Genomic DNA, 25,353 nt, shown 5'->3' on the forward strand with positions numbered 1-25,353 from the left:
GCCACAGTTGTCCCCCGTGTTGTCTTTCTGTCCTCCGACCTGTAGGCGGAGACGTTTTTTGTTCTCATTTGTCTTTTACAGAAGAAGCTTTTTGTGTTGCGGAAGGCAGAGACTTTCTGCTCTAAAGTAGAAAGAAATGAAGGTAAAAATCAAACAATGGAATGGTGTTGCATCCTGGCTGTGGGTTGCCAACGATGAGAATTGTGGAATCTGCAGAATGCCCTTCAATGGCTGCTGCCCTGATTGTAAGTAAATCAGTAATTCAACAATAACTCATATTTGTCGTTTCAAATGAGAATGTACAGTAGTCGCAAAATCCATGGCACGGTGGTAAGTAAGCATGAACCTCTGGCATGAGCGTTCCTAGTCATGTCATCAATTTAGTCTAGTTGTATGAAAATATTATTATCATTAATAATTAGCCTTGGGCTAATGCAACATCAGCCATGCTATGGCTACCCCAAAGTTAATCTATTTACATTGCAAAGCAATGTGTAAAAAAAAAAAACCTATTGAAAACTGGCTTGCTAAACCACGTTAAATTGCTGTAAGAAATAGGTCTGGGTAGCTTGTGTAAACTTAAAGATAGCCACAATCTTTTTGATGTTTGCGTTCACTTGGTATTTGGTATGCCAATAACCATCAAATGTGTTCTAAGGTAGTTGCACCGTTGACTGTTAATACAGGTAGCCAGTAGTACAGGAATGCACTATGCACATTAGCCCCTTTCGGGACCCTACGTAAAACTTTTCTGATAATTTGTTGAGTTTTACGTTGGGTCCCTGCTCACTACTGTATTTTCGTATGGAAATTCCTATATGCGGAAGTGGAGATTCTCTCTAAAATAGGACCCGCGGCATGTGACGCCATTATTTTCCTTGAGTTATTCTGAATTCGGTAACTTTAAGTAGCTATACATCCAGCTGCGAATATCTCCTGTGGCGCGGAAGCCGTTAAGTATTTTTAATCTTTGTTTGACCGATTTGGTCGCTTTATTTCTTCTTGTTTGTTTACCGTTTATTGTACCGCCTCCCGGTGTGCGGTTGGCTTGTGAGGCTACGTCCCTGCCTCTGATCTGCTGTGTCATAGCTATAGCGCCACTAGCTAGCCAGATAGGCGGTACAATGAGGTGTCAATAAACAAGGAAGGAAAAGAAGAATCCAAGCTTCCAAATCGGGCAAACATATATTAAAAATACTTAACGGCTTCCGCGCCACAGGAGATATTCGCAGCGGCATGTATGGGTACTTAAACTTTACATATTCAGAAAGCCTCATACTGAAGAATATCGTCAAAGAGCGCGGGGAGGCGGTAAACATGTAAACATGAGCCAGTAAATGTTTTAATCAGGTGGCATGGACGACGTGGAACAGGACCCAATGCACTGGGTCGAACAAATGTCAGAAACTTCAGTAGCATTTGGGTTCTGTTTGGAGGGCTATATGCACATAATGATTAGTAGTCCTTTTAATACAGCGTCTGGAGCACTGGATAGGCCTGTCTGGTACGGCCCTGTCCTGGTTCTCCTCCTACCTATCAAACAGAAGTTACTTTGTCAATCTAGCCGAGTTTGACTCAGACAAACACGACATCAGTTCTGGTGTTCCACAGGGCTCGATTCTTGGTCCTCTGCTGTTCTCCTTGTACATTCTGCCATTGGGCGAACTCATTACCAATCACGGAGTCAATTTTCATTTCTATGCTGATGATACCCAACTATATCTTTCTGTGGCCCCAGATGATCCCTGTGCTTTAGACCCGCTGTTGACCTGTCTGTCTAGCATCAAATGTTGGATGAGTGAGAACTTTCTCAAGCTAAATGAGGATAAGACAGAAGTTCTCATAATCGGTTCTAGCGAGCAGAAAGAATCAATAATAAGCAGACTTGGCAACCTGACTGTAGAAAGTAACAGTACAGTAAAGAACCTGGGGGTTATTATTGATTCTGAATTGAATTTTAATTCACACATTAATCATGTTACCAAGATTGCCTTTTTTCACCTTAGAAATATTGCACGAATCAGAGCCTATTTGTACTTGCAAAAACGCTAATCCACGCCTTTGTTTTTTCTCGGCTTGACTACTGCAATGCACTCTTTTCAGGACTGCCTAAGAAAACGACTGACAGATTACAACTTGTCCAAAATGCAGCAGCTAGAGTTTTAACTAGAACTAAGATGAGAGAACATATTACTCCAGTTTTGGCATCACTGCACTGGCTTCCGGTTGTTTTTAGGATTGATTTTAAAATGATTTTACTTGTCTATAAAGCTCTCAATGGTCTCGCACCTCCGTACCTCCGTGACTGCCTACCTAGATATGTCCCTAACCGCCCCCTCAGGTCCTCCAATGCGGGCCTACTTGAAGTGCCTAAAAGAATGTGCACAAAAAAATATGGTGAGGCAGCTTTTTGCTTCTACGGCCCAACAGCCTGGAATAAACTTCCATTCGAGCTCAGACACGCACCCTCTGTAGACATTTTTAAATCTCAACTCAAGAGTCACCTCTTCACTCTTGCTTTTAGTTGAGTTTTACTATGCACGTTCCTACCCTGCCCTGCCCTGACTGATTGCTGCATGTGGTGTTTTTATTTATTTTATGTTCTTATATTCAATGTTGTTCTTTGCCATTGTTCTATCATTTTAACTACTTGAGTTTTATTGTATTATATTTTTGTGTCCTGCCATATGTATGAAAGGTGCTATACAAATAAAGTTTATTATTATTATTAAAGGTGGTTGTTCCATTGGACATCCTTCTCCTGTCACAACAGATCTTGCTGCTGTCTGTTTGCTCAATATCAATGCCCTTATTGCGAAGTGAATAGTTGATTACCTGGTATTTCTTACTGTATCTCGATGGTTCTAAAACATTTCCATGTCAAGGATCCCCAAATTGGTATTAGGCTGTCCATTTGATAACTAAAAATACATCACATGGATGCACCTGGGATGTATCCTCAGTGATGTATCCTGAGGTCAACTGGGTTTTGGGTCTACCAACATCACACCCCAAACTCAGGTGACCCAGCCGGGGTTGATCAAATCCAGATTTACGTCCCAGTTAACCTCGCATCACCAGGCTTTCCACCGCCTCGGAGGAAAGCCTGGTCTCTGTTTCAAAAGTCCATATGATCCGGGCTTGAGCAGATGATAATGGTTACGTCATGTTGTAGTATTGTTTTGTAGTCGCCAGACAGGATACCTTGGCGGCGGCGGCCTTTTCCCTCTCAATAAAAGCTACAGGCTACGAAGTTAAGCTAAGAAGGAAGTTGCCGCCGCCAAGGTATCCTGTCTGGCGAGTGGCGACTACAAAACAATACTACAACATGACGTAACCATATCATCCGCTCCCTCTCGGATCATATACCGAAATGAAATGGTGCCCAGGCTACGTCCCAGTAGCTACCCTCGATCAGTCCATCAGGGAATGAGCAAGGCCACACAATCCGTTGCTCCAGAACTACTCTCCCGGGACTGGGAGAACCAGATTCTGGCGCATGGAAGGACTAGGCTCTGTGGGTTGACTCCTGTTCGGGCCCCTCCTACGTCTCACCAGAGAATATGTTGTACAATTTAAGATAATATTTATGTTGTTGGATTAGATTAGTACATAATGCAACTGTTTACAGTCCGTGCATACTTCTGGATCTAATAACATGCTTCTTGTTACAGGTAAGGTTCCAGGGGATGACTGTCCACTTGTCTGGGGCCAGTGCTCCCACTGTTTCCACATGCACTGTATCCTCAAATGGCTAAACTCCCAACAAGTCCAGCAGCAGTGCCCTATGTGTCGACAAGAGTGGAAGTTCAAAGAATAACACTACCTCTGAGGCAGTAACACATTGATCTGCCTGACAAAGACTCAGTATGAAAGTGCCCTGCTGTTTTGTGTTCACATCTGGATGGATCCAGCCGAGACGGGTTTCTGTTTCACACCTGACATTAGCATCCCAAATGCACCTTGATGAACCATTTGGTCACAGTCAGCAATCAGAGGCATGTTCTTGTTTGAATTTTTCTACCAATTATGTAGCTCTTCTTATGTACCGCTTCAGCCAGTGAACAATTTGTTGTGCATTATGCGTTCAGTTGACAGCAGTCATGTAAATAAAACAAATAAAAAAGGTTGTTTTATTTCTAGAGTTTTATGTCTAAACAATATACAGGTGATTGAATGCATCCTTTCATTGTTAATTGCTGAATGAGCTTCAGAGGGTCTACTCATTATGGAAACCAATCACTTTCTACTGGTATTCAAATTCATACAACCCCTTGATAGGATTTACCTACTCTCTCTCTCCCCTACTCATGTACAGCTGTCCTACCCCTTTGCTCAACCCTCTTATCCCTAATCCAAACACAACACAACAAACACAGTACATTCATAATCATATCCCACAAACAAAGCAAGCACAATAACATGTAGCTAACTGCCGTTCCAATTATCACTCATACTCACAAATTGTATATAATAATCACAGCTATGCGAATCACACACTATCCCAAAGGCAACACATTTTGTCTGCCTGACAAAGACCAGGATGTTTTGTGTCTGAAATTATGGATCCAGTTGAGACAGGTTTCTTTTCACACTTCCCAATACAACTCGATGACCACTTTCTACCCGTTCTCAAACTTATTTGTATTTACTATTTACCCCTTCATGTAGTAATGTACAGAGCCTTGTGTAGTAGTAATGTTTACCTATATAGGGGGAGGGCGCAGTGATGCGTTCGTTAGGATTTTGAATAATTTGTGCGCCATCTTCCTGCCTACATGTAGGCTAGTAGGATGCTAGGCTACTTGGCTGCCAGTCTGTAGTTCGTAAGTTTGCTTGTCAGTGACGCTCGTGTGTACACTGTCACTGACAGCAGTACACCATCTTCCATCTCTTTGACTTATCACAACTCTTCTACTCTATGGCTCTGGATTGACGGCGGTGTTATTATTATTCGCCGTTAGAAAATGTTTTCTGATCTCCCCTCACGTAAAAACAGTTCTCAATGTTTACATCTTGACGAGAAGACATGTGGACAGGGGGAGGGGGAAAAACACCACAAGAGTGACGTTATGTTATTTTTACAGCTGACACCCAAATGAAATAAACCATATGATACAGCATGTATTTAATTATTTGATAATTAAGCAGCAGCCTACTACTATAGTTTATTAGCCTACTGGTAGGCATGAAAATGGCAACCAGAATAACCCGTTCTGAGCGTAAATCCAACCTATGCACTGGTGATTTAGTGCATAATGCATTTGATTCCAAATAACTTCTAATGGGGGTATACGAATTGTATTTCTACTGCTATTCAAATTTACATACGGTAACACTTTCATTGATGGGATTACCATTGGTAATTTACCAACACATTGTATTCCCTACAATGATTCAAGAGAATGTCAAGCTTTTGTGGTATCGTTTTCAACCTACTTTGACTATTATGGTTTGGCAGAATGGCTGTGATTTCATTTTCTGCTTTTTCAGTCGTTTTGTGTTCTACAAAATGTGAGACAAAACCAAGCAATTTGTTTCTTAAACAACTTTATAGATACGTATAAAAGTACTTCAATGTAAAAATAAATATATAAATACAATTTACTTGAAACCGAAAAGAATACCGTTTAAACAACAAAACAAACATAATTATTCCCAATGGAAAAATGTAAAACATATAAGGTTGTCGAAACATCCTCCCCTAGTATTCATACACCACAGTATAAAAAGTAGAAAAACTGCTAATTGGGCTAGAAAATGACAGGAAATGTGTGGAGCTTGCCAGGGAGAAACCTATACCACTTGTAAAAGTTCATTATACACTCAGCAGCCAGCTGTCAGTCTTCCTGCTGGCAAGTTATTGACCTCAAACTGAAACTCACAATATGAGTATGGTCAGCTTTGGCCCGTTGCTGCACAGCATCAGGTTGTGTCAGCCTGGGCAAACAGCTCCAACAACTTCTTATTCTCCGGGTCGATTAGATCAACCGGTTTTTCCCCCCGTTCATTCTCAAGTTCATGGTCAGCACCCAGAGAGAGAAGGTACCTGGCAAACAAAAAGTAGCCAAGGTTAGACAAACAGGCATCATGTCCTGCTGCTTGCTTGTGTCAGAATGTGTCGGACAAGTGGACTTCGAGTTTCAGGGAGGTCAAAGAGGTACAAGAATGCTCCAAATATGCCACCTTCTTAAATCTTTCTCTTACCCACGTGACGTAGAATGGTTTAGCCAATGTGTGTGCATCTTTTGATGCAATGCTTCCCAAACTGGTGTCCGGCCCCTGTGAGGGGCCGGACACCAGTGCAGGAGGGGCTTTTGAGGTAGTCAAAACATCTTAAATATGCACAAAATCGAAAATTATTTCCCTGACCATTTATAAATAAGTCCTTGATTCATGATAGTCTCTACCTGCCCCGCTGTGTTATATCAGTCCAACTCAAATGAGTAATGAATTGTCTAGCTTTTTTTATATACATAATATACATAATGAGAGATGCTTACTGGGCAATGTCTGGGAAACCATCACTGCAGGCCATGTGGAGAGGGGTCCATCCTTCCTCGTCTCTCTGGTGGATGTCAGCTCCATACTTGAACAGTGTCTTCACACATTCCAGGTTTCCAGACAGTACAGCCTCATGGATGGCACCCATGCCTGATGGTAATAACAATTAATGCCAATACCATTAGCTCTGTGCAAAAATGCTGTTGAGGAATGTCACTCGTATTTTCTGCTATTCAGTCAGCTGAACTCCCTACCAATACCGATTACATTTAGAAAATAATCAAATATGCTAACAACTAAACTAAATTATCCTGATATTAATTTATGGTGCCTTACCAGAGTGATAGATAGTGTCCAGGCTGACTCTCCTAGATCGCATAAAGCGTCCAATCCTCTCCAGCTCACCCTCTCGTACATAGTCCTGGAAGACAACGTCATTCGTGAAACGCACATTGTTGAATTTCTTTAGCGAGTCAGAGTCCTTGCAGATGGCTGAATCCTTCTCAGGAGTCAAGCTTGATCTTCTTTTGCAGATGGCTGAATCCTTCTCAGGAGTCAAGCTTGATCTTCTTTTGTAAATGTGATTTTCCTCAAACATTCCAAGTCCAATTCACAAGTCCAAGGTTAATTTTAAACCTCTTTCCACTGTATTAGGTTCAAAGCGGCTTGTTTCTATTCTAATTAACACAGTTGAGAGATCAGTTTTTTTAATCAGTGCACTCTCCTTCAGTGTACTGTATATTCAGTTATGTGTATGAAGTATGAACAGCAGTCTTCTGAAGCCAAGGAACTTTATCTAGACCTCTATATACTCTCAGCTGGGCTATTTTAGGACACGTCACCTCACAGATCCAGTAACTCAAATTGGAAGATGAGTGTCCCTATATAGGGCCCTCCTACTAGCTAGCCATAAGTTCCAGACATAACTCAGATCATCTAAATCATGGAAACAGTAACCTCCCTTTCTCACATAGCTAGATGTTGACCATTCTAGATACATTACAACAGCAAGAAGTCAAGGGGCGGGTTAAAGGGGAACGTTGGGAGTTGGGACTAGTTAACTTACCAAGTTTGTGTGGATGGGCAGCAGTGCATCCCAGTCCACCCACTCTAGGCAATCTTAATATAGGATGAACAAGTTTGATGTGAACAACCTATAGAAGTTGTGTTCACAATTATACTGTACAGGCCTACTCCTGACAGTCCTGTCCTACAATTTGATATAACATTGATTGGTAGGTACATATACCATATAGTAATCATACTATCGTTTATTTAAATAAATAAAGTCCATGAAACTCAAGGTTTTTCCAACAGTTGTTTATTTGGCCACCATTGTTCACTTTTCCACAGCAAATTGAATATGATGGAATGCTTTGTCGAGATTCCCCTCACACATGTACAGCTGTCATAGCCCATTACCCAGCTCTGCTCAACCCTCTTCTCCCCAATCACAACACAACAGTCAGTCATACAGTACATTCATAACCTTGTCCCACAAAAACAAAGGTACAATGACATGTAATCAACAGCCATTCTAATGATTGCACGCACACACACGCTCACACATTTTACAATCACAGCTATGTTAACACAAACAATAAACAGTCATTCTGAGGACAGGAGCATTGGGTAGAGCCAGGAGGATGAGGTCGGTACAGTAAAGGTGAGGGTGTGAGGCTGTTCCACTGTTCCCTCCCCCTCCTCAGACATAATGGACACTCTCTCATACAAATCGGCCCCTAAAACACAGTTCCTCCAAGGAACTGCCTGCCTACTTCAGTAACCATGAACAATCTCTTACTGGCGTGAATGCAGTGCAACCAAACAGAACTGTTCTAGTCTCCACAAGATCCCAAGTCCGAGAGTGTGTCCACGGGCCAACTCAGCCCCAGCAACACCAAATGGATTTAGCTGGGCATACTGGTACAAATATAACAATGACAGATCTAAAACAAAAACAACCTTTATAGTGAAAATAAGATAATTAAATAAAGTTAACCAAACGTTTACTTTTTTTTCTCCTTTAAAAAAATAAATCAGTAGCCGTACTGAAATGAGAAACCTCAACTGAAAATGTTTAGTATGGGAATGAAGGCATAATGAAAAAAACAAGTTGAAACACAGTTAGCCCCAAGAAAATTGGTCTCGGCTACCAATGCACAATATTGCATTCAAGGGGCCATTTGTGCTACACAGGACATGCTCAGTTTGATGTTTTTTTCGTGAACTCTACCACAAACAAAAAAAAGCAATGGATGGCCCCAAGTCCCCTGAGAGATTAGTCTTTACAAAACCACCACACAAAACCCTTGTCCTCAGTATGTCTACCAAAGGGATAAGAACACTGGCAGCCCCTCCAACCCATACTGAACAATGGCAGGGATTTTTTTTAAGGGGCAGGGGATATTTTTTACAGCACAATACATGAAAACAAAAAAATGAAACGGGGTATTTCAATGCCATTTTTACATTTGGTTCCAAATATACAAGGCAAACTGCTGATGTGGATCTTGGTAGAGAAGGCATTGAGGTCTTCCATATAGCGATTGAGCACCCTTCCACTGAGTTTCCCCTGGAAGGAAAAGACAAGTCCATCTTAGCTAGAAGGTAGAATGTTGAGGTGGTCGGCCAAAAGGTTTGCCACCCATGCCGTCTGACTTGACTGACTTAAATGTGTAGTATGTTCACAGAAAATGGAAGGTCCACAGGGAAGTGAAGGTGTTATTGGTGTTTGATTCGGGTAAGAGGGGCTGGGGGTGGGGCACACCTCTCCTTTGCCTTCTCTTATAACTCGTCATGTCCTTCCTCGCCATCAGAATCCTCCTCCTGGTCTTCAGCATCGTCCACATCCTGTTGGGCACAAAGGGACGGATAGCATAGATTCAGAGAAAATAGGTGGGTTTGTCGACCCGTAAACAAGGAAGTGAATGGGTGTGCGCAGATGCGAAACGGGTCGAGAGGGGCTGAGCAAGGAGCTGCCTAGCAACAGTTGCTTCCAAAAAATGGATTTTACCGATCCCGTTTTATAAAAGACCCACGCGTCCCAGGCGTGTATATCTATTTTGCTTCTGAGCATAGACACCCCGCCTGCCTCCGATTGGCCTACCTACACTGCCCGTCTTGACCGTCCTCCGAGACGCGAGGTTATGAGAATGACAGCTTGGCACCCGCGACAGAATGCAGTCTTGTAACTAACTTGTATGTTTTATTTTTGTAGAAGAGGCAAACTAATATAGTTCATGCTTTTTGCTTTGATTGAATAATAGTTTGAACACACGTGTATGTTTTACTATGATTTGATTTGGGTGTGTTCTAAATAAAGTGTTAGTTGATTATCGTGTATTAATCAAATTATAGTAAACTAATACTATTATACTAAAAAAAGATAAAGATCAAGGGAAAATAGACCTTAATTACAGTACAATAATGTTTCAAGTTTACACATACAAATAAATTACACAATCAACACGTTAAATGATTCCATCAAAGCCTCTTCTACAAAAATAAAACGTACAGTTCTCTTGTATCATACTGTACTTATTACGTATTCTTTTCCACCACGCCACAGAGTAACCTCGCATCAAACTATCCACCTCAGTGGACAGTCAAGACAGGCAGTGTCGGTAGGCCAATCGGAAGCAGGCCGGGCATTACCATGTCTATGCTCGGACGCAAAATAGATACACGTCGCAGGCGCCTTGCAGTTTTATTTGATAAGACGTGTGGACGTCCTAGGCATCAAATGTATTAAGCGTCTTTGAAACCAGCTCTACTGAGAGGTTGGGAAGCCTTGGGGTCTGGGACAGTTCCATGTTGGTTCTACCTATATGGAGTAGCTTGGGAATCGAAAGGCTCCCGGTTCGATTCCCCTGGCTTCACTTCAAGTGTTCTTGAGCAAGACACTTAAGCCCCAAGCCCCCAACTACACAGTCAGTTTGTGAATGTATATAAAAGAATGTAATGCACGTTGTAAAGCGATGATTCATAATATATAACAAACAAAGCCTAATTCATGCTCCATCGTGCAACGGTGTCACGCCAAGAACAGCCAAAATGGCAGATGTGCAAGCTCACACGGCAAGTTGTGAGCTTGTAGGTCAGCTATTCTCAGCACGTGCACAACTAAGTATGAATCAGGCTCAACGTGCCATATATAAACACTTAAATATCAACATGGTCTAACTGTTGTTAGGCCATGCGACATGGTATGGTAGACTGCTTAGTGGGCCATCTGTGCAAATCAATTCAGCAACTTGTCACAGAATGTGTAACCCATACGGCATCCTAAAGGTATGACCTCATTTGCAAGTCTAGTATTCCCCCATGTCTATCCCAAGAGGTATAGATAGAGAAGCAAACTAAAGTGAGGACATAGAATTGGGGGGGGGGGGGGGGGGAGAGCCATGTAAACAGCACCAGCAGGTATTAGCAGATGACAGTCAGCTGTTCTGCCATTAAACTCGTGGTTGTGGTGATAGACATTTTGTTTTGCCCGAGCAAGTTTTGAAGTAAGGGGCACTAGAATATTTGGGGGCTAGAAGTGAAGGCTTCAATTGCATTTTTCAATGGGACCACTTCAAATTAAAAGGTGTGCAAGTGAAGAGGTTAACTTACATCCAGATCTTCTTCCTCCTCTCCAGCTGGTGCACCACCCTCTGTGCCACCACTCTCCAGGAATTTGGTGAAGCCCTCCAGTGTTCTCTCTCCATTGTAGTCAATGACCTGTTGATCAAAATGGCATTACTATTAAATGTGCAAAGATGTAATTTATGCAGAAACCAATGCAAAGTTATAGTCAATCGAGTCAATATACCAATTTGGCAGATTGAATAGACAAAAACTGCAAATGTTAAAAAGCAGATGACCTTGAAATGGTGCCGATGACAGACAGAGCTCTGCCTGCAAACTCGGTTCTTTAAATCTCAAGTGATCATAACATGCCTGGTGGACAGCTGCTTGGCCAGTTACAGTTCTGTTCCATTCCATGCTTCTGTCAAGTAGGACCTTGAGCTAAACCTTAAGCTTTCAGTCTGTTGCAGGTGCCCAATTAAACCTGCTGAACTGTGCAACTGGGCCGGGTGTGTACTGTATACAGATTATAAAAGTGACATCAGAATTTCAGGATAAAAGGTCCTTTCAAATGGGCAGTGATGAACGCCGACGTTGTAGCCTGGATCAACGACAGGTCTGCTCCAGTTATGCTCAAGAAGGGCGCGACAACGCAAGTGTTTAAAAAAGAAATAAGCAAAAAAAATCTAGGTCTGGCGAGTACAATACGTGCACGACAATTTCAGAGGACCGCTCGCACGTGAATAGAGCGTCGCAGTCCCGCCCCCTTTCATGACGACGCCAGGCCCAGGAAATAATTCCAAAATAAAATTTCCCCATAGACATTTAAAAAAGTATTTATTTAAAGACCTTTTAAGCGTCGTATGAAGCCAACTCGAGTCGTTACAAATCATGACAACAAACAATATTTGGACCAAACAAATAATTACAAAGAAGAAAAACGACAAAAAGTGTTGTAACCTGCCGTTTTTCTCTTCTTTCTAATTATTTGTTCGGCCCAAAACATTATGTTTATTGTCATGATTTGTCACGACAAGAGTTGTCCTCGGTGTAAACGTCTTTAAATAAATACTTTTTGAAAAGTCTATGAGGAAAATGAACAGGGAATTATTTTCCGGGTCTCTCAAGGGGGAGGGACTGCGATGCTCTATAATACGCTTGCATTGTTGCCCCTCGACTTCTCCGCGCGTACAGAAAAAACAAATGCAGATCTCATTGAAAATGAACTATACTACTATAGGCGTGTTAAATCACTGCCCGTTTGAAAGGACCTTAATGAAGGTGGTGCCATTGGGTCTGTTGGGGAGGACTCTTGAGCAGAGGGTCTTAAGTGAGTATTAAAAGTAAGTAATCAAACAGGCCCAAACCAAACAATGGTGAACCAACCAACAAGGCCAGCAGGCTCACGTTTCAGCATGTGACTAGCAGAGTTAAAACCTTAATGACACCAGGGGAAATTTCTATAGATCAAAATATATTAGATAATGCAACAATCTTGCAATGACATTAATACATACTAGTTTATTTGTACAAGTCATGGCAGATGTGAGTCATAATTTAATCATAACTTTAATTTCATACTTTTATTATATTTTGTACTACGGTATATACGTTGGACATTACTTCTTGCACAATCAGTCAGCTTGATGAACATTTGCACTGCTCATGAGAGTATGTAGCATAAGCTTGAATCTAGGGAAATATAATTGCGACCAAAGGTCTCAGATTACTTAGTAGAGGACCAGGCTAAAATATGTATGCACTTCATTTAGGAGAGAATATCTCAACTGTTCTTGGCTAATATGACCGCCACGAACAATTTAGGAATAGGAACTATGGCTAATTCTCTATCCGGGACGAAATACCTGAAAATGACCACACCCCATTTAAAATGACCGCTAGTTGAAACATGGCTCTAACTTCTAAACTAGAAGTTAGAGCTACAGATTTTCTGAGATGCTCAAAATGTTCAGAATACTCATGTTTGAATACTCAATAGACCATATGCACACACACAGCGGTCATCTTTCCACAAGTTAATGGCAGGGTCGAAACAAGCCACAATTTCCAATGACCGCCGATACATCCAAACCGACATAGTCCAATCTAATTGTATTAAATTATGTCAAACTCACCAACATTGCAGCTGTACGAAAAGCTTTAATTATCCTCTTTCTATCTGCAAAGTGTTTGTTAACACATAAAAATCCACGGTAGACATGTTATGAGCTACTTTATGTCAAGAAATTCCTTGCAGGTGAAGTATTGGCGTTTGGAAGCGCTAATTGAATAATCACTCAACGGCCCTGCGTACCACCTGTTTTGAATTTGCACATAATGCAGGAGGCAGCAGGATGTTGTGTTACTGAAAGGGAGCGCTTCCAAACTCTGACACAAAAAATCCCCTGCAAGGAATTTCTTGACATAAAGTGGCTCACAACACTTTGCAGATAGAAAGAGCATCATTCAAGCTTTTTGTACAGCTGCAATGTTGGTGAGTTTGACATAATTTAATACAATTAGATAGGACTTTGTCTGTTTAGATGTATGGGCGGTCAATAGCAAATTGTGGCTAGTTTCCACCCTGCCATTAACTTGTGGAAAGATGACCGCCGTGTGCATATGGTCTATTGAGTATTCAAACATGAGTATTCTGAACATTTTGAGCATTTCAGAAAATCTGTAGCTCCAACGGTTTAGAAGTTAGAGCCATGTTTCAACTAGTGGTCATTTTTAAAAGGGTGTGGTCATTTTCAGGCAATTTGTCCCGGATAGAGAATTAGCCATAGTTCCCAAGTTGTTCGCGGCGGTCATATTAGCCAAGAACAGTTGAGATATTCTCTCCTAAATGAAGTGCATACATATCTTAGCCAGATCCTAGACTAACTGTGAAAACTTGCAAAACCTGTCAGTCGTTCGGTCATGCCTCCATATACAGTATGGTTGCCAGTCCATTACGCCTTGTGACGTCACACCTACAATCCCTGATATGCCCATATATGAAGATCCCTGATGTCATAATAATGTAAAGCCCATATATGGGAACGTCGTGAGATCACGCATCGTGACACTCTCCATATATGGGCATTACATACCATCATGCAGTTCTAGTATATCAAACCATGTATGGCTATCCAGGGTTTGATGAGGTCAGTGTTGTGATCTTCATGTATGGAGCTGGCCAGGAACTCTACATCTGACCTCATCGACACCAGATTAATAGTTTAACTCCCGTTTCTCAACTGTGCCATATCAAGAAGCTCTGTTGTTTCAGCCTTTCGCCCTCAGGGCGTCTTACTGGTATTAGAACAGATAATATTAAGGGTGGTAGAGAAAGAGAGAGATGACTGGATGTAGGAGCAAACCATGAAGGCAGCGGTGTCGATACTGACATACTAGACCAAAGTCAAGTATTAAATCTCACCATCAGGGTTAGAGGTTCAGCACTCAAAAGGAACGAATAGTGAAATGGTCACCCCCCACCACCACACACACACAATGTAAGAAACACAGACACTATGATGGAAGTGTAACCATGAGTAGTGAAGCAGCCACTAACCTTGCGGTCATCTCCTGCAGGGAAGAATTTAAGTGTGGGGAAGCTGTGGACTTTGACCGACTCAATTTCATTGGCTGTAGAGTCCATCTTGGCCACTACGATATTGTCACTGTCTTTATACTTTTCTCCCAGCTTGTCCCAGATGGGGGCCAGCTGCTTGCAGTGTCCACACCAGGGTGCATCTGTAATGCAGAAAAACAATGAAAGAGTAGTTAAGTACATTCTTCAGATACAGCTGCAGGATAAGATACAGTCACCAGAGAGGCGTTGACACTATGCTGCATGTGTAATCTCTTATGATAACAGCCCAGTTTAGAGTTGCACTCCTATCTTCAGATTTATTCCGCCATTAGTGTCGATTTTCGTCTTACAAGTCCAATTATATAGCGCCTTTATTCAAGGCACTGTACATAGTGCGCATTATATTCACCCATTCATACCCGATAGCGGCGGAAACCATGCAAGGAACCAACCAGCACATCAGGAGCAATTAGGGGTTCACTTAGGACACTTCTACACCAACTCTGGGGGAGCCGGGGTTCGAACTGGCAACCTTGTGGTTACCATCAGGCCACCGCCGCCCCTACTGTTTGCGTTACGTCATGATGATGTACGATGATAAGAGCGCCCCTCACTTCACACAGGTGTGATTTTTAAATCATATCACAATTCTGTCAGTCCTTGTGCATCTCAAGCAGAGCCCCGGTGGATCACCTCACTCGTAAAGTAATTAGGCTTAATCCTTGCCGCAGCCCTATTGCCCTTCCCACCTCTCTCCTGCCATTTCCCATCTCTCTCCATTGTCACTATCAAATAAAGGCCCAATAACATTTGCCTTCCAAGTTATATTTAATTTTACACTCTGATGCATACATAAAAATAGAAGCTATAATATGCCTGTAAATTGAGCTAGAAAGCTATAGCTAAGATGTTGACATTTAAAACAGGTGCCCAATCCCATGGCACGTGTACCCACAGCATAACGAGTGTGGGCACCTACCCCCCAGTGAGCGACTAATCATAGGCAATATCAATGTCTAGCAATGGAAATTTCCTTCAGTTGGTAAGAAATCCTCGAGCTACCATTTGGAACGATATTTAACTTGACATTGTCTACCTCCAAGTATTAGATAACACGTTAATTTGTGGAGGGAAGTTTACAGGGCATGAACTTGAACAGTGCATTACCTCTTAGGTATTTGGGGCTTAGTAGGGGAAAACCAATCGGATGGTTGGAGTCTCCAACTTATGAGGTATAGTGAGAGTATAACAGTGTTGGAAAATAATAGGTGAACCTTTTAATACATCCAGCTGAAATAGCTAATAAATGTTAAGGTTTTCAATGTGCTATTCAATCTACTACTAGTACTTATGGTCAAGAGTAAACTAGTGGTATACAAGAGACAGGAAAAGGCTCTTACAGAATTCTACAAAGACGTTCAACTTGGAATCGAAGACAACTTCTTCAAAGTTCTTGCCCACCAGGGTATGGACAGGGGTTTTGTTCCAGTCTTCAGGAATATCCTGACTCATGAGGTGAGGCTGTAAAAGAAGAAAATTGTCAACAAAAAGACTGGTTCCACCAATCAAACTATTTGTTTTCCTTTTTAAAAATCAATTAAACTCATTCTATGTTGTGACACAACAGCAGCCTTTTCCAATTTGGAGAATGTCAATAGATCAGTCATGTAAAGCCACTGAGAGACACTCTCAAAAGACTTACTATTCAGTAATAGAATGAACACCATCTTACAGATGTGTTAGCCTGCTCTTGTTTTTACCTTTAGTTTGCCCTCTGTGAATAGTGTGCAGAATGCAATAATGCTCTCAGCAGTAATGTCCTCATTCTCTGGCCTGTACTTTGTCATCTCATCTTCCAGGGTGATAAGACGGATGGCGGGGCATTCCTCTTTCTTCAGGCCGAAGAACTCCAGGATGCGCTGGTTGTCATCCACGTCACTGTCAATGAAGATGAACAGGATCTGGAACAGACACATTTTACAAGGTTAAGTCAGAGTAGTACCATTAGAAATTTGGATAACTGCCATTTTAAAATGCAACACAGGAAACTTCTTCCCTACCAATGGTAGGCTGATGGTGTACGTGCCCTTGATTCATACAATTCATTTTTAGACTAGATCCACTGCCAAATATTGAGTGACATGCTCCAAATAATGATTTTTCCCCTCCCAGTCAAATTAATTAAGCCTTCATCTAAACTGGTGAACCATAACTCTTCTTATTCTCTGTAATGAATGCACCGAAGACAAAGTTGCCTTTAAAACCTCTATTTGTAATTAACTGAAGGGAGCTAAAGTGTGCAAACATTTGAAGTTCAGCCCCTGCCTTTATATAGTTTAATAATAATAATAAAACTTTATTTGTATAGCACCTTTCATGACATGAAATGCAGCTCAAAGTGCTTTACAGAACAATGGAGAATAAAAGAAAAGCAAGGCAACGACATTAAAAAACAAGCAGTAATGCAGTACAGTGAGGACATAAAAAATAAAAAATAAAAGATCAATTAAAGGCAATGTTGTAGAAGTGGGTCTTGAGCTGAGCTTTAAAAATGTCTACAGAGGCTGCCTGACGAAGGTACAGTGGGAGCTTGTTCCATGCCGACAGCCCGTAGAAGCAAAAAGCTGCTTCCCCGTATTTTTTTGTTGCCATTTTTTTGGGCAAAGCGAGCAGGCCGGCGGTGGAAGACCTTAGGGGGCGGTTTGGGACATATTTAGGCAGGCAGTCATGTAGGTAGGAAGGTGCGAGACCATTGAGAGCTTTATAGACAAGTAAAATAATTTTAAAATCAATCCTAAAAACAACCGGAAGCCAGTGCAGTGATGCCAAAACTGGAGTAATATGTTCTCTCATCTTAGTTCTAGTTAAAACTCTGGCTGCTGCATTTTGGACAAGTTGTAATCTGTCAGTTGTTTTCTTAGGCAGTCCTGAAAAAAGTGCATTGCAGTAATCAAGCCGAGAAAAAACAAAGGCGTGGATTAGCGTTTTTGCATCGTCCAAGGACACATAGGCTCTGATTCGTGCAATATTTCTAAGGTGAAAAAAGGCAATCTTGGTAACATGATTAATGTGTGAATTAAAATTCAATTCGGAATCAATAATAACCCCCAGGTTCTTTACTGTACTGTTACTTTCTACAGTCAGGTTGCCAAGTCTGCTTAATATTGATTCTTTCTGCTCACTAGAACAGAGTCTCATTTGATCCTCCCTATAATGAATGCATGCAACACCTTTATTTGTCACATGACAACCATGTCTAACCAGTCAACATTAATTACAGTACACCCACCTTGCCCTTGAAGCCTTCTGCTGCCTTCTTGAATTGGTCCATTTTGTCCTGGAAGTCAGAAGAACCCTTTGGCACAAACATAAGGATGTGGGATTTGATTTCTCCACCGAAGATTTTAGGGGCAGTCTAGAGGGAGGGGGAAAAACAAAAACAAATTAGTTTCACACGATTTGGAGAGCAATTAAATTGGGAAACGGGAACACATTCTTCTTATTATTTTGTAGTAATGAACACCCGGTGACTGACAGTTTTATGTGTTCCGTTAATGTTGCGTACATGGTTATTAATAACTTACCTGTTCCGTGAACTCAATAACCAGAGGAAGCTGGTTAGATTTAATGAAGGCCAGGAGGTCGGTTTTGGTAAGCTCTCCATCAAAGGTGTTACGGCCCTCATCAAACTGTGGAGGTAAACAACATATTTGGAGATGGAATCAGATATCTGTCAACAAATAGCAACTGAGCAGGTGCAGTTTGCTCTACCTCAGTTGAACTCCCTCCCAACACAGATTTACTCAACAAGCAACTTCAAATCATGGTAATACAGAGTTGAAGAAAGACCCAGAATCCTAATTTAGTGATATTGGGCAATGGGCATTAAGAATAGCGGCGATGGAGGTGTGCCTGGCAGCCCAAGCTGGCACAAAACCAGAAGAAGGGGTGGGTGGGGACCAAGCGGTCAAGTGTCACCCTTTCAGAGATTGAACACAGCTATGGAACTTAAGCCCAAACAGCAACTAAAGTCATAAACAAGTGACTGGACTGTTTACTTTAAATATTGGCATGTAACACACATCATTGCGGTTTGTGTCAGGGTAGGGTTATAAACAAGGCTCTGTTGCCAGGCAATGGCTGTGGTAAGAGTATCAGTATCAGTCCAGGTGCTAAAGAGATCATGTATAGAACTACAGGTATTATAGAGATCATTCTCATTAGAGTTTGGGTCAATCAAATATAATATTAATATCGGATATACTACAGGAAAAATAATGCGGGAAAACATTAATGTCATCTATAGGCCTAAATAGCTTTTAAAAAGCACAAAATCTTGGTGTGCAACGTGCGCGTATCAGTAGTATTTAAATTTTTCATCAGGCCCAATTAGCCGCCTACTACACATTGCCGGCAAAGGGTCCTTCAACGTCAAAAGTAACAAAACAACACAGTGGACTAAATGCATCTATAGTGAGAAACTTAACAAAATAAAAAAGAAGGGGGGAATAAATGTTTGGTGGGAGTGATTTAGTTAAATATGTGGTTGCATACTGGACGCGTTTTTCGGAAAACCGATGGAGAAACGCAGCTAAAAATCCGAAAAACGTGCTCAGTGTGCAGGGACCTTAACTGTTATTTTTGAATTTCAATACCATCTGCTGGTCACTAGTAGTCACTACCGTTATTTTCCAGAATGCCATATGCATTTCACAGGAAGCCCACAATCAAAACAAATCAGTGTGCTTTTTGTTGCCTTATACTGGCTTTTTAAAAGCTTTGTTTTAGGCTTTATTGATAGTATCAAGTGAAGAGAGACAGGAAAGAGGGAGAGAGAGAAGGGGAAAGACATGCAGCAAAGGTCGTCATTAACGGGACTCGAACATATAGGCCAAAGCCTCCATGTGGCATGCACCTGGACCAGCGGGCGCCCCTGGTTTATGTGGCATGGTCCAGGTGCATGGACCATGCACCACGATAGTTATGGGTTGTAAAGGAAACTAGTGCATTTCCGTTTCTGCCCTGTCCACTTTCAATAGAAAATATTTTGAGCTTTTGGGGGTGAAATTAATGTAATGGGGTGTTGTGAAACTTTTGCCAGTCAAAATATATCAAATTGAACCAGTTTTATCAAAAACGTTACAAAGTATTACTAAAGGGTTAGTTGAGATGTTTGGACTTAAAGCTGTAGGAAATACTTGCCATTAATATAATTAGTGGTTGAAAAGATATTTGATTGCCCGAGTCCCGTGGTGGGAGGTGTGGTTTTGGTGAATATTTAGTAGTTCCGGTCATTTGGTGGGGGCCATTAAAAATACATTAATCCGGGGAGCCCGCTGGCCTGCCACATATAGGCTCTGGCCTGACCGAGCGTCACATGTTCGAGTCCCGTTCATGCTGCATCCTTTGCTGCATGTCTCTCCCCTCTTTCCTTCACTGTAACTATCAATAAAGGCACAAAAGCCAAAAACAAATCTTAAAAATCTAACATTTAAGTTAGCTATATGGGTAATTACTTCATGAGCTAAACTTAAATGTGAGCCTATGTCTACAGCCGTGAAAGACCACATAGCCTAGAGAAGTCCAAATGGCAGAAGAGTACTGCTGCAGGGTTAAGGATCACCTTACCTGGCTGATATGTGGCCTCTCAAGTCATCAAGCTGTCATCAAAAATCTCCGTTACATGCTCATAGTCATGTGGGGTCTTGCATGCTTGAGTCTTGCCAATAAGACCACCAAAAACGTGCAGGATAGTCACGTTTTTGGCAAGTAATTTGGTTTACAAATACTTCCATCTGTGCATTTCTGCTTAATCTGGCAAAATGTATCTCCCCCCCCCCCCCCCTGAGGCAATAAAGAGATGGAACTAACTGAGCATTCAGTTCATTCATGGTTACCTTCTTGAAGAGGACAACACTGTCCTTGGACACCTCAAACTTTGTGTACAGTGCATCATCAGAGGTCATCCCAAATGGAATTTCATCAACAGATTCTGCTGCTTTAATGAAGGCCTTCGCATCCTCAGATTCAGGATCCTACAGCAGAGACAAATATATATACAACTCACACTCAGTGGTGGAAAAAGTACCACTAACTCCCCATCATGGGGATCAGCGGACAGCGGACGAATAAATGTTGGGGTCTTTCACATATAAACGTTTGAGCACCACTGATATAGATTTATTTTCTCCAGAAAAAAAAAAAGAAAAAAGACAGGCCAAACTCTATAACTCACCTTGAAGAAACCAATGACTGCCACCTCGTTGTCAGCGATCAGAGACTCCGCCTGCGTGACCTCTGACAGGGTGGCAACAGCTGGGCCTGTGCGCTTCTTAAGCCAGTTGACGATGTCATCAGCCTGCCTGCCAGCTGCAACAAAATAAAAGACATATTTACAGAAGTCGCAGTTACAGGTCACTTATTATTCAAAGCCAATGCAGATCAAGGCTTAACTGGCTTTATTTGAAATCAAATTTACGTGAAAGTGTTCTGAACAACTGCCGCCACAACTATTACATAATCGTCAATTATGAGATAATCACAATTATTTTTGTCTAATCGTCAATCATTTCCATGTTGAAAAAAGCTTACAAGTTGCATTTCCGATATATTGAAGCATATTAAAAGATATTAAATGCGTCAGTGATTTCTTTGAATAATTAAGTTATTTGTCATATCTGCCCTGTGCAAAGTTAAAAAACACAATTAAATTAATTGGAATTATCTGTGCGGCAATTAATCGTGAGCTTAAATTTGTAATCCTCACGGCCCTAATCTTGTGTAATTTTGCAGAGACAATAATTTTAATAATGTTTGGTCTTCATTCATAATTGTTTTGGTGCCATTTACTTTACCATGTTCTGTATGTTATTTAGTATGAGCCTGGATGGCTCATACTTCACCAGTAGAGGTTAAACTAACCACAGTGAAAACAGTGTCTCAGTGAAAACAATGTTTAAGTAAATGTGTACACTGCTTTTACTGTGGTCAGCTTGATTATAGAAATTAAGAGGCACATCCGCGATACATCGTTTAACCCAAAGCTAACATAATGTTAAGCTTTTAGGTAAAAACATTAACAATCATGGTCGTATGCTTTGAAATGATTATGTTTTGTTTGATCTAAAAAATAAAAATTGAATGAGAAAAAAACAACAATCATGGTAAAATTACAAATACAAATCTTATTCTAAATCAATGTTTAAAAAAAATTATGTTATGTCCAGATGACCTTTTTTACATAACCTTTCATGCTGAACTACAGAATTTTTTATTTATTTTGTGGGTTTCTATAATAAGATAGACCTACATAACATTTAAATAATAGATAATTAGACATGCAGACAGCAGGGTAGCAGCATTGCTACTGCGGCCCCTAAAGATAACACCAGCGACAGCTGCCTAAGGGCTTCTGCCTGTGGTTTGTTGAGTGCACTTCTTTTAGCCCCGAGTAGCAGAGCACTAGTGTACTGGCAGGGAGTCAGACTCAGGGCAGTCTCCACTATGTGACTTCCCAAAATTCTGCCTCCGCCTCCTTTTCTAGTCATAAAACAGCAGCCAGACGAAGAGGGAACAGGGGACGTGAGAAACGGCACATCGCACAGCTGGGCTGAGGGAGCCCGCATGGGAGGAACGTGTGAACCCCCTCCATTTCATCACAGTCATGTGAGGCCAAAGTCATGAGCTCATTGGTCCAATTACTAATTATGCTGTTATGGGAGTCACATTACCAGGATAAAGGGAAGCCATTAAGACTGGCTACACCAGTCTGCAGAAAGGTATAATAGATCATATCCACACAATTGACAAAAGAAAGCAATTATCCAAGTTGACATTAACTGCTCAAAACACTCCCATTCTTGGAGGTGTTTCCAGAGGACAAATATTGTTTGATATGGAGATTAAGAGAGGGCTCAAGTTACTGCGAGTTATTATAATAGGGGAAACCAAGATAGAATGAACTGTACAGAGACTTACACAGACATTTCAAAGTCAACTATCAACTGTATCATACTATACAGGGAAAGATTATATTCTTGCAAGACAATTCTTGGCAAGTGTCCAACTGACCAAAATGGAGTACATAAGACAAATAATTATACTCCAATGAACATTGAACGTCATTATTATCTAGGTTGTCCAAAGGAGGCAGATATATGCCAAGACAACGCCAAAGCTCACCAGAGTACTCTTTGGGCGACTCCTTTTCTCCTCCCTTGAAGAACTTGATGGTTGGGTATCCCCGGACCCCGTACTCCTGGGCCAGCTCTGTCTCTTCTGTGGCGTCCACCTTACCCAGGCGGATCCCTGAACCATCTGCCTTCAGCATGCCAGCTGCCTTGGCATACTCCGGGACCAGAGCTTTGCAGTGACCACACCATGGGGCATCTGAGTAGAGAACAGAAGACTGGAATTAACATACTGTAGTACAGTAAGCTTTGAATGACTGCCAGGAGCCCAAATTCATGAATTTGTCGATTTGAACTTGATAAAACTAACCAAGGAACAAGTATAATACATTCATTATGAAGAGCAGTAATAGGACAATGCCCTCTTCTAACAAATATTAAAATATATGCAAACATAAGGTGGGATTTATAGGAAACATTTAATAATAATAATTTGACTGCCAAATTCTAAACAATATTATTTATTTTGTTTATTCTAAATAAACAAAAAACAATAAGCTACCATTCTTGTGTGGGTCAGTTAATGCTTGCAACATTGCATGCAGTAGCTGGGAAAAAATTATTAAGAAGCCATTGTGCACTGTTGGATGGTCAAAGTCTAATAGTAATTTCCCTATCCACTATCCACACAATCAGTCTTCTGGCAATATGTAAATCATTTCCACAGTACAAAACTTCCCATTCGAATCAACAAAGACAGACAGGTGAACTTGCAATCTTGCATAGTACACGTCAACTTAGAACCTCATCCAACCCCAAAAGGTCCCGCCCAGGTAATAAAAGACGTGGTCATTGGTCAAACAAAGGTTTTCACCCTCCCACATTCCACCACATTGGAGGATTCTAATCGTGGGGCAGTCTGACTGGCCCACGTCTTGTCATTCAGCTAATGAATAGGTCAATAGTTTGACACCAGTGCCGCGGGATGGGCCCGTAGCGTACTGAAACGGTCCCATCAAATAAAGTGCCCTCTAGAGGGAAAAACACCAGCCATAACTTAAAGAGAAGAACTGCACACAAAAAAACACACGTAGCCTACACTACACGTCCCCAGTACAAAAAACGCGTATTTAGAAGGTGCACCGAGCAGTGACAAAATAAAAACCAGGAAACCACAATTGCCACATCCAATAATCGAAACCCACACGTCATGTTAAAAGTTAAAACCCACTGGCAGATCATGACACGCCTATCAAATACATGACCACTACTAGCATTAACCATGAATTACCCGACTTACACGCACATTAACCCAACACGACAGTGTTTCATATGACACACAAGCATTCCAGCACAAAGTGAACAGAAATCTTGTGCTTTGCTAGTAGTATGGATGTTCGAAAAATACGTATTTTTACCTCCAAAAGTACAGTTGAAATGGTTGCGATAACTGTAGTTACGTTGACGATTAGCTATAATTCCGAATTTCAGCATGATGCTCAATACACTACTAGGTTAACAGCTTAACAGTGGGTGAGACATTCAAGGTAGCCAACATTAGCCTAGCTGATCTAACTTGAGAGCCATCATCCTGTTCCATACGTTTGAGCCATGCATGATGCTGATACAGCAGCTGCAGTATGTGACTACAATGTTGCTGCTGCAAACACACAATGTGGAAACAATGTAACATTACAACCATTAGCAGCACAGCGGTTGTAACAGTGTAACTTGTCATGAATCGGCATGTCAAAGTTTGCAGCTAGGTGAACTCGGCTAACGCTCAATACTAGCCATCCCAGAAGAATCTCCCAAAGCAGACACCCAAATGCAACGCGAAACTATCCCGTTTTAACGCGTTACGAGTGTTTTTGTGACTTACAGAATTCCACCAGAATGTCGGGGTGAGCCTTCAGCGCCTCGTCGAAGTTACTTTTCTTCAGCACCAGGACATCATCTTCCTCGCCGACATCAGCCCTGCTGGCCACAGCCAGCGTGCAGAGTAGCACAAACTTCAACATAGTTTACCGACCAGAAGCTTCTCTGACTAGACAGACAGTGGATGTGTAGACACAGGCGTCCTCCGTTCGAGCTGAAACACCGTAAAGAATCGGCGTTGTGTCGGTTTTAAAGTGGCAATAGACGCGTCGTTGTGTTGTTGTGTCTACTGCTACTAACGTGGCATTGCGCGCAAGAAGGGGCCGGCGGTAGAGCGCATGCGCCTTTATCAGGTCGAAAGCTGTTCGTGTTGAAATGTGACTGGACGACGAGCGAGCAGACCTGGAAGTGAATGATGCACACAGACACCAACCTCCTTTCACTCTGTGCAACACCAACAACTTCACCGCTGTCTTGTTGGAGAGGTTTTGTAGTGTTTTTACATGCCTAGTATAATGTATAATTGAAATGACAGTACGAATCGTATTCGTACGATTGTTCTTTTCCCCTTCTTTTGGGCCATCAGTTTTCTGAGACAGTGGTTCCCAAAGTGTAGGCTATAAAAATGTGGTTAAACTGAATTTGAAGCTATTCTATATTAACTGATTTAGCTGTTTGTTGATTCCTGGC

General features: G+C 41.6%; 3 protein-coding genes across 4 annotated transcripts; 1 reads left to right on the forward strand and 2 right to left on the reverse strand.

The window, feature by feature from the left end:
• Positions 1-93: 93 nt before the first annotated feature.
• Positions 94-5,029, forward strand: anapc11 (APC11 anaphase promoting complex subunit 11 homolog (yeast)). The gene is made up of 2 exons (XM_083765343.1): positions 94-245; positions 3,675-5,029. The coding sequence occupies exons 1-2, from the start codon at positions 137-139 to the stop codon at positions 3,818-3,820; spliced, it is 255 nt and encodes an 84-aa protein (XP_083621469.1). The 5' UTR covers positions 94-136; the 3' UTR covers positions 3,821-5,029.
• A 504-nt stretch (positions 5,030-5,533) lies between these two features.
• Positions 5,534-7,270, reverse strand: ppp1r27b (protein phosphatase 1, regulatory subunit 27b). The gene is made up of 3 exons (XM_083765133.1): positions 6,841-7,270; positions 6,504-6,654; positions 5,534-6,049 (listed from the first exon to the last, which is right to left on the reverse strand). Exons 1-3 carry the CDS (start codon positions 7,100-7,102, stop codon positions 5,926-5,928), a joined length of 537 nt encoding a protein of 178 aa, XP_083621259.1. The 5' UTR covers positions 7,103-7,270; the 3' UTR covers positions 5,534-5,925.
• A 538-nt stretch (positions 7,271-7,808) lies between these two features.
• Positions 7,809-25,000, reverse strand: p4hb (prolyl 4-hydroxylase, beta polypeptide). Of its 2 annotated transcripts, XM_083764928.1 has the most exons (12): positions 24,668-25,000; positions 22,838-23,044; positions 20,892-21,025; positions 20,554-20,691; positions 18,241-18,345; positions 17,946-18,071; positions 16,417-16,617; positions 16,057-16,177; positions 14,636-14,817; positions 11,122-11,229; positions 9,275-9,357; positions 7,809-9,079 (listed from the first exon to the last, which is right to left on the reverse strand). In XM_083764928.1, exons 1-11 carry the CDS (start codon positions 24,804-24,806, stop codon positions 9,292-9,294), a joined length of 1,527 nt encoding a protein of 508 aa, XP_083621054.1. In that variant the 5' UTR covers positions 24,807-25,000; the 3' UTR covers positions 7,809-9,079; positions 9,275-9,291. The 2 variants fall into 2 exon arrangements, with proteins under 2 accessions (XP_083621054.1, XP_083621053.1); XM_083764927.1 differs by having other exon boundaries at positions 7,809-9,357.
• Between the last annotated feature and the right edge of the window lie 353 nt (positions 25,001-25,353).

This window comes from Protomyctophum parallelum (assembly GCF_964188405.1).
Source record: "Protomyctophum parallelum genome assembly, chromosome: 5".
Lineage (NCBI taxonomy): Eukaryota > Metazoa > Chordata > Actinopteri > Myctophiformes > Myctophidae > Protomyctophum > Protomyctophum parallelum.

What these genes read in the sequence shown, in the direction of transcription:
- anapc11 (XM_083765343.1), top strand. Translation starts at nt 137, where the DNA reads ATGAAGGTAAAAATCAAACAATGGAATGGTGTTGCATCCTGGCTGTGG. An exon ending in CAATGGCTGCTGCCCTGATT is followed by an intron (nt 246 to 3,674) that starts GTAAGTAAATCA and finishes TTCTTGTTACAG; the next exon opens with GTAAGGTTCCAGGGGATGAC.
- ppp1r27b (XM_083765133.1), bottom strand. Translation starts at nt 7,102, where the DNA reads ATGTTTGAGGAAAATCACATTTACAAAAGAAGATCAAGCTTGACTCCT. An exon ending in GGACACTATCTATCACTCTG is followed by an intron (nt 6,655 to 6,840) that starts GTAAGGCACCAT and finishes TATTACCATCAG; the next exon opens with GCATGGGTGCCATCCATGAG. An exon ending in GGTTTCCCAGACATTGCCCA is followed by an intron (nt 6,050 to 6,503) that starts GTAAGCATCTCT and finishes TTTGTTTGCCAG; the next exon opens with GTACCTTCTCTCTCTGGGTG.
- p4hb (XM_083764928.1), bottom strand. Translation starts at nt 24,806, where the DNA reads ATGTTGAAGTTTGTGCTACTCTGCACGCTGGCTGTGGCCAGCAGGGCT. An exon ending in CAGTCATTGGTTTCTTCAAG is followed by an intron (nt 20,692 to 20,891) that starts GTGAGTTATAGA and finishes TCTCTGCTGTAG; the next exon opens with GATCCTGAATCTGAGGATGC. An exon ending in GAACGTCTTTGTAGAATTCT is followed by an intron (nt 14,818 to 16,056) that starts GTAAGAGCCTTT and finishes TCTGCATTACAG; the next exon opens with ATGCACCCTGGTGTGGACAC.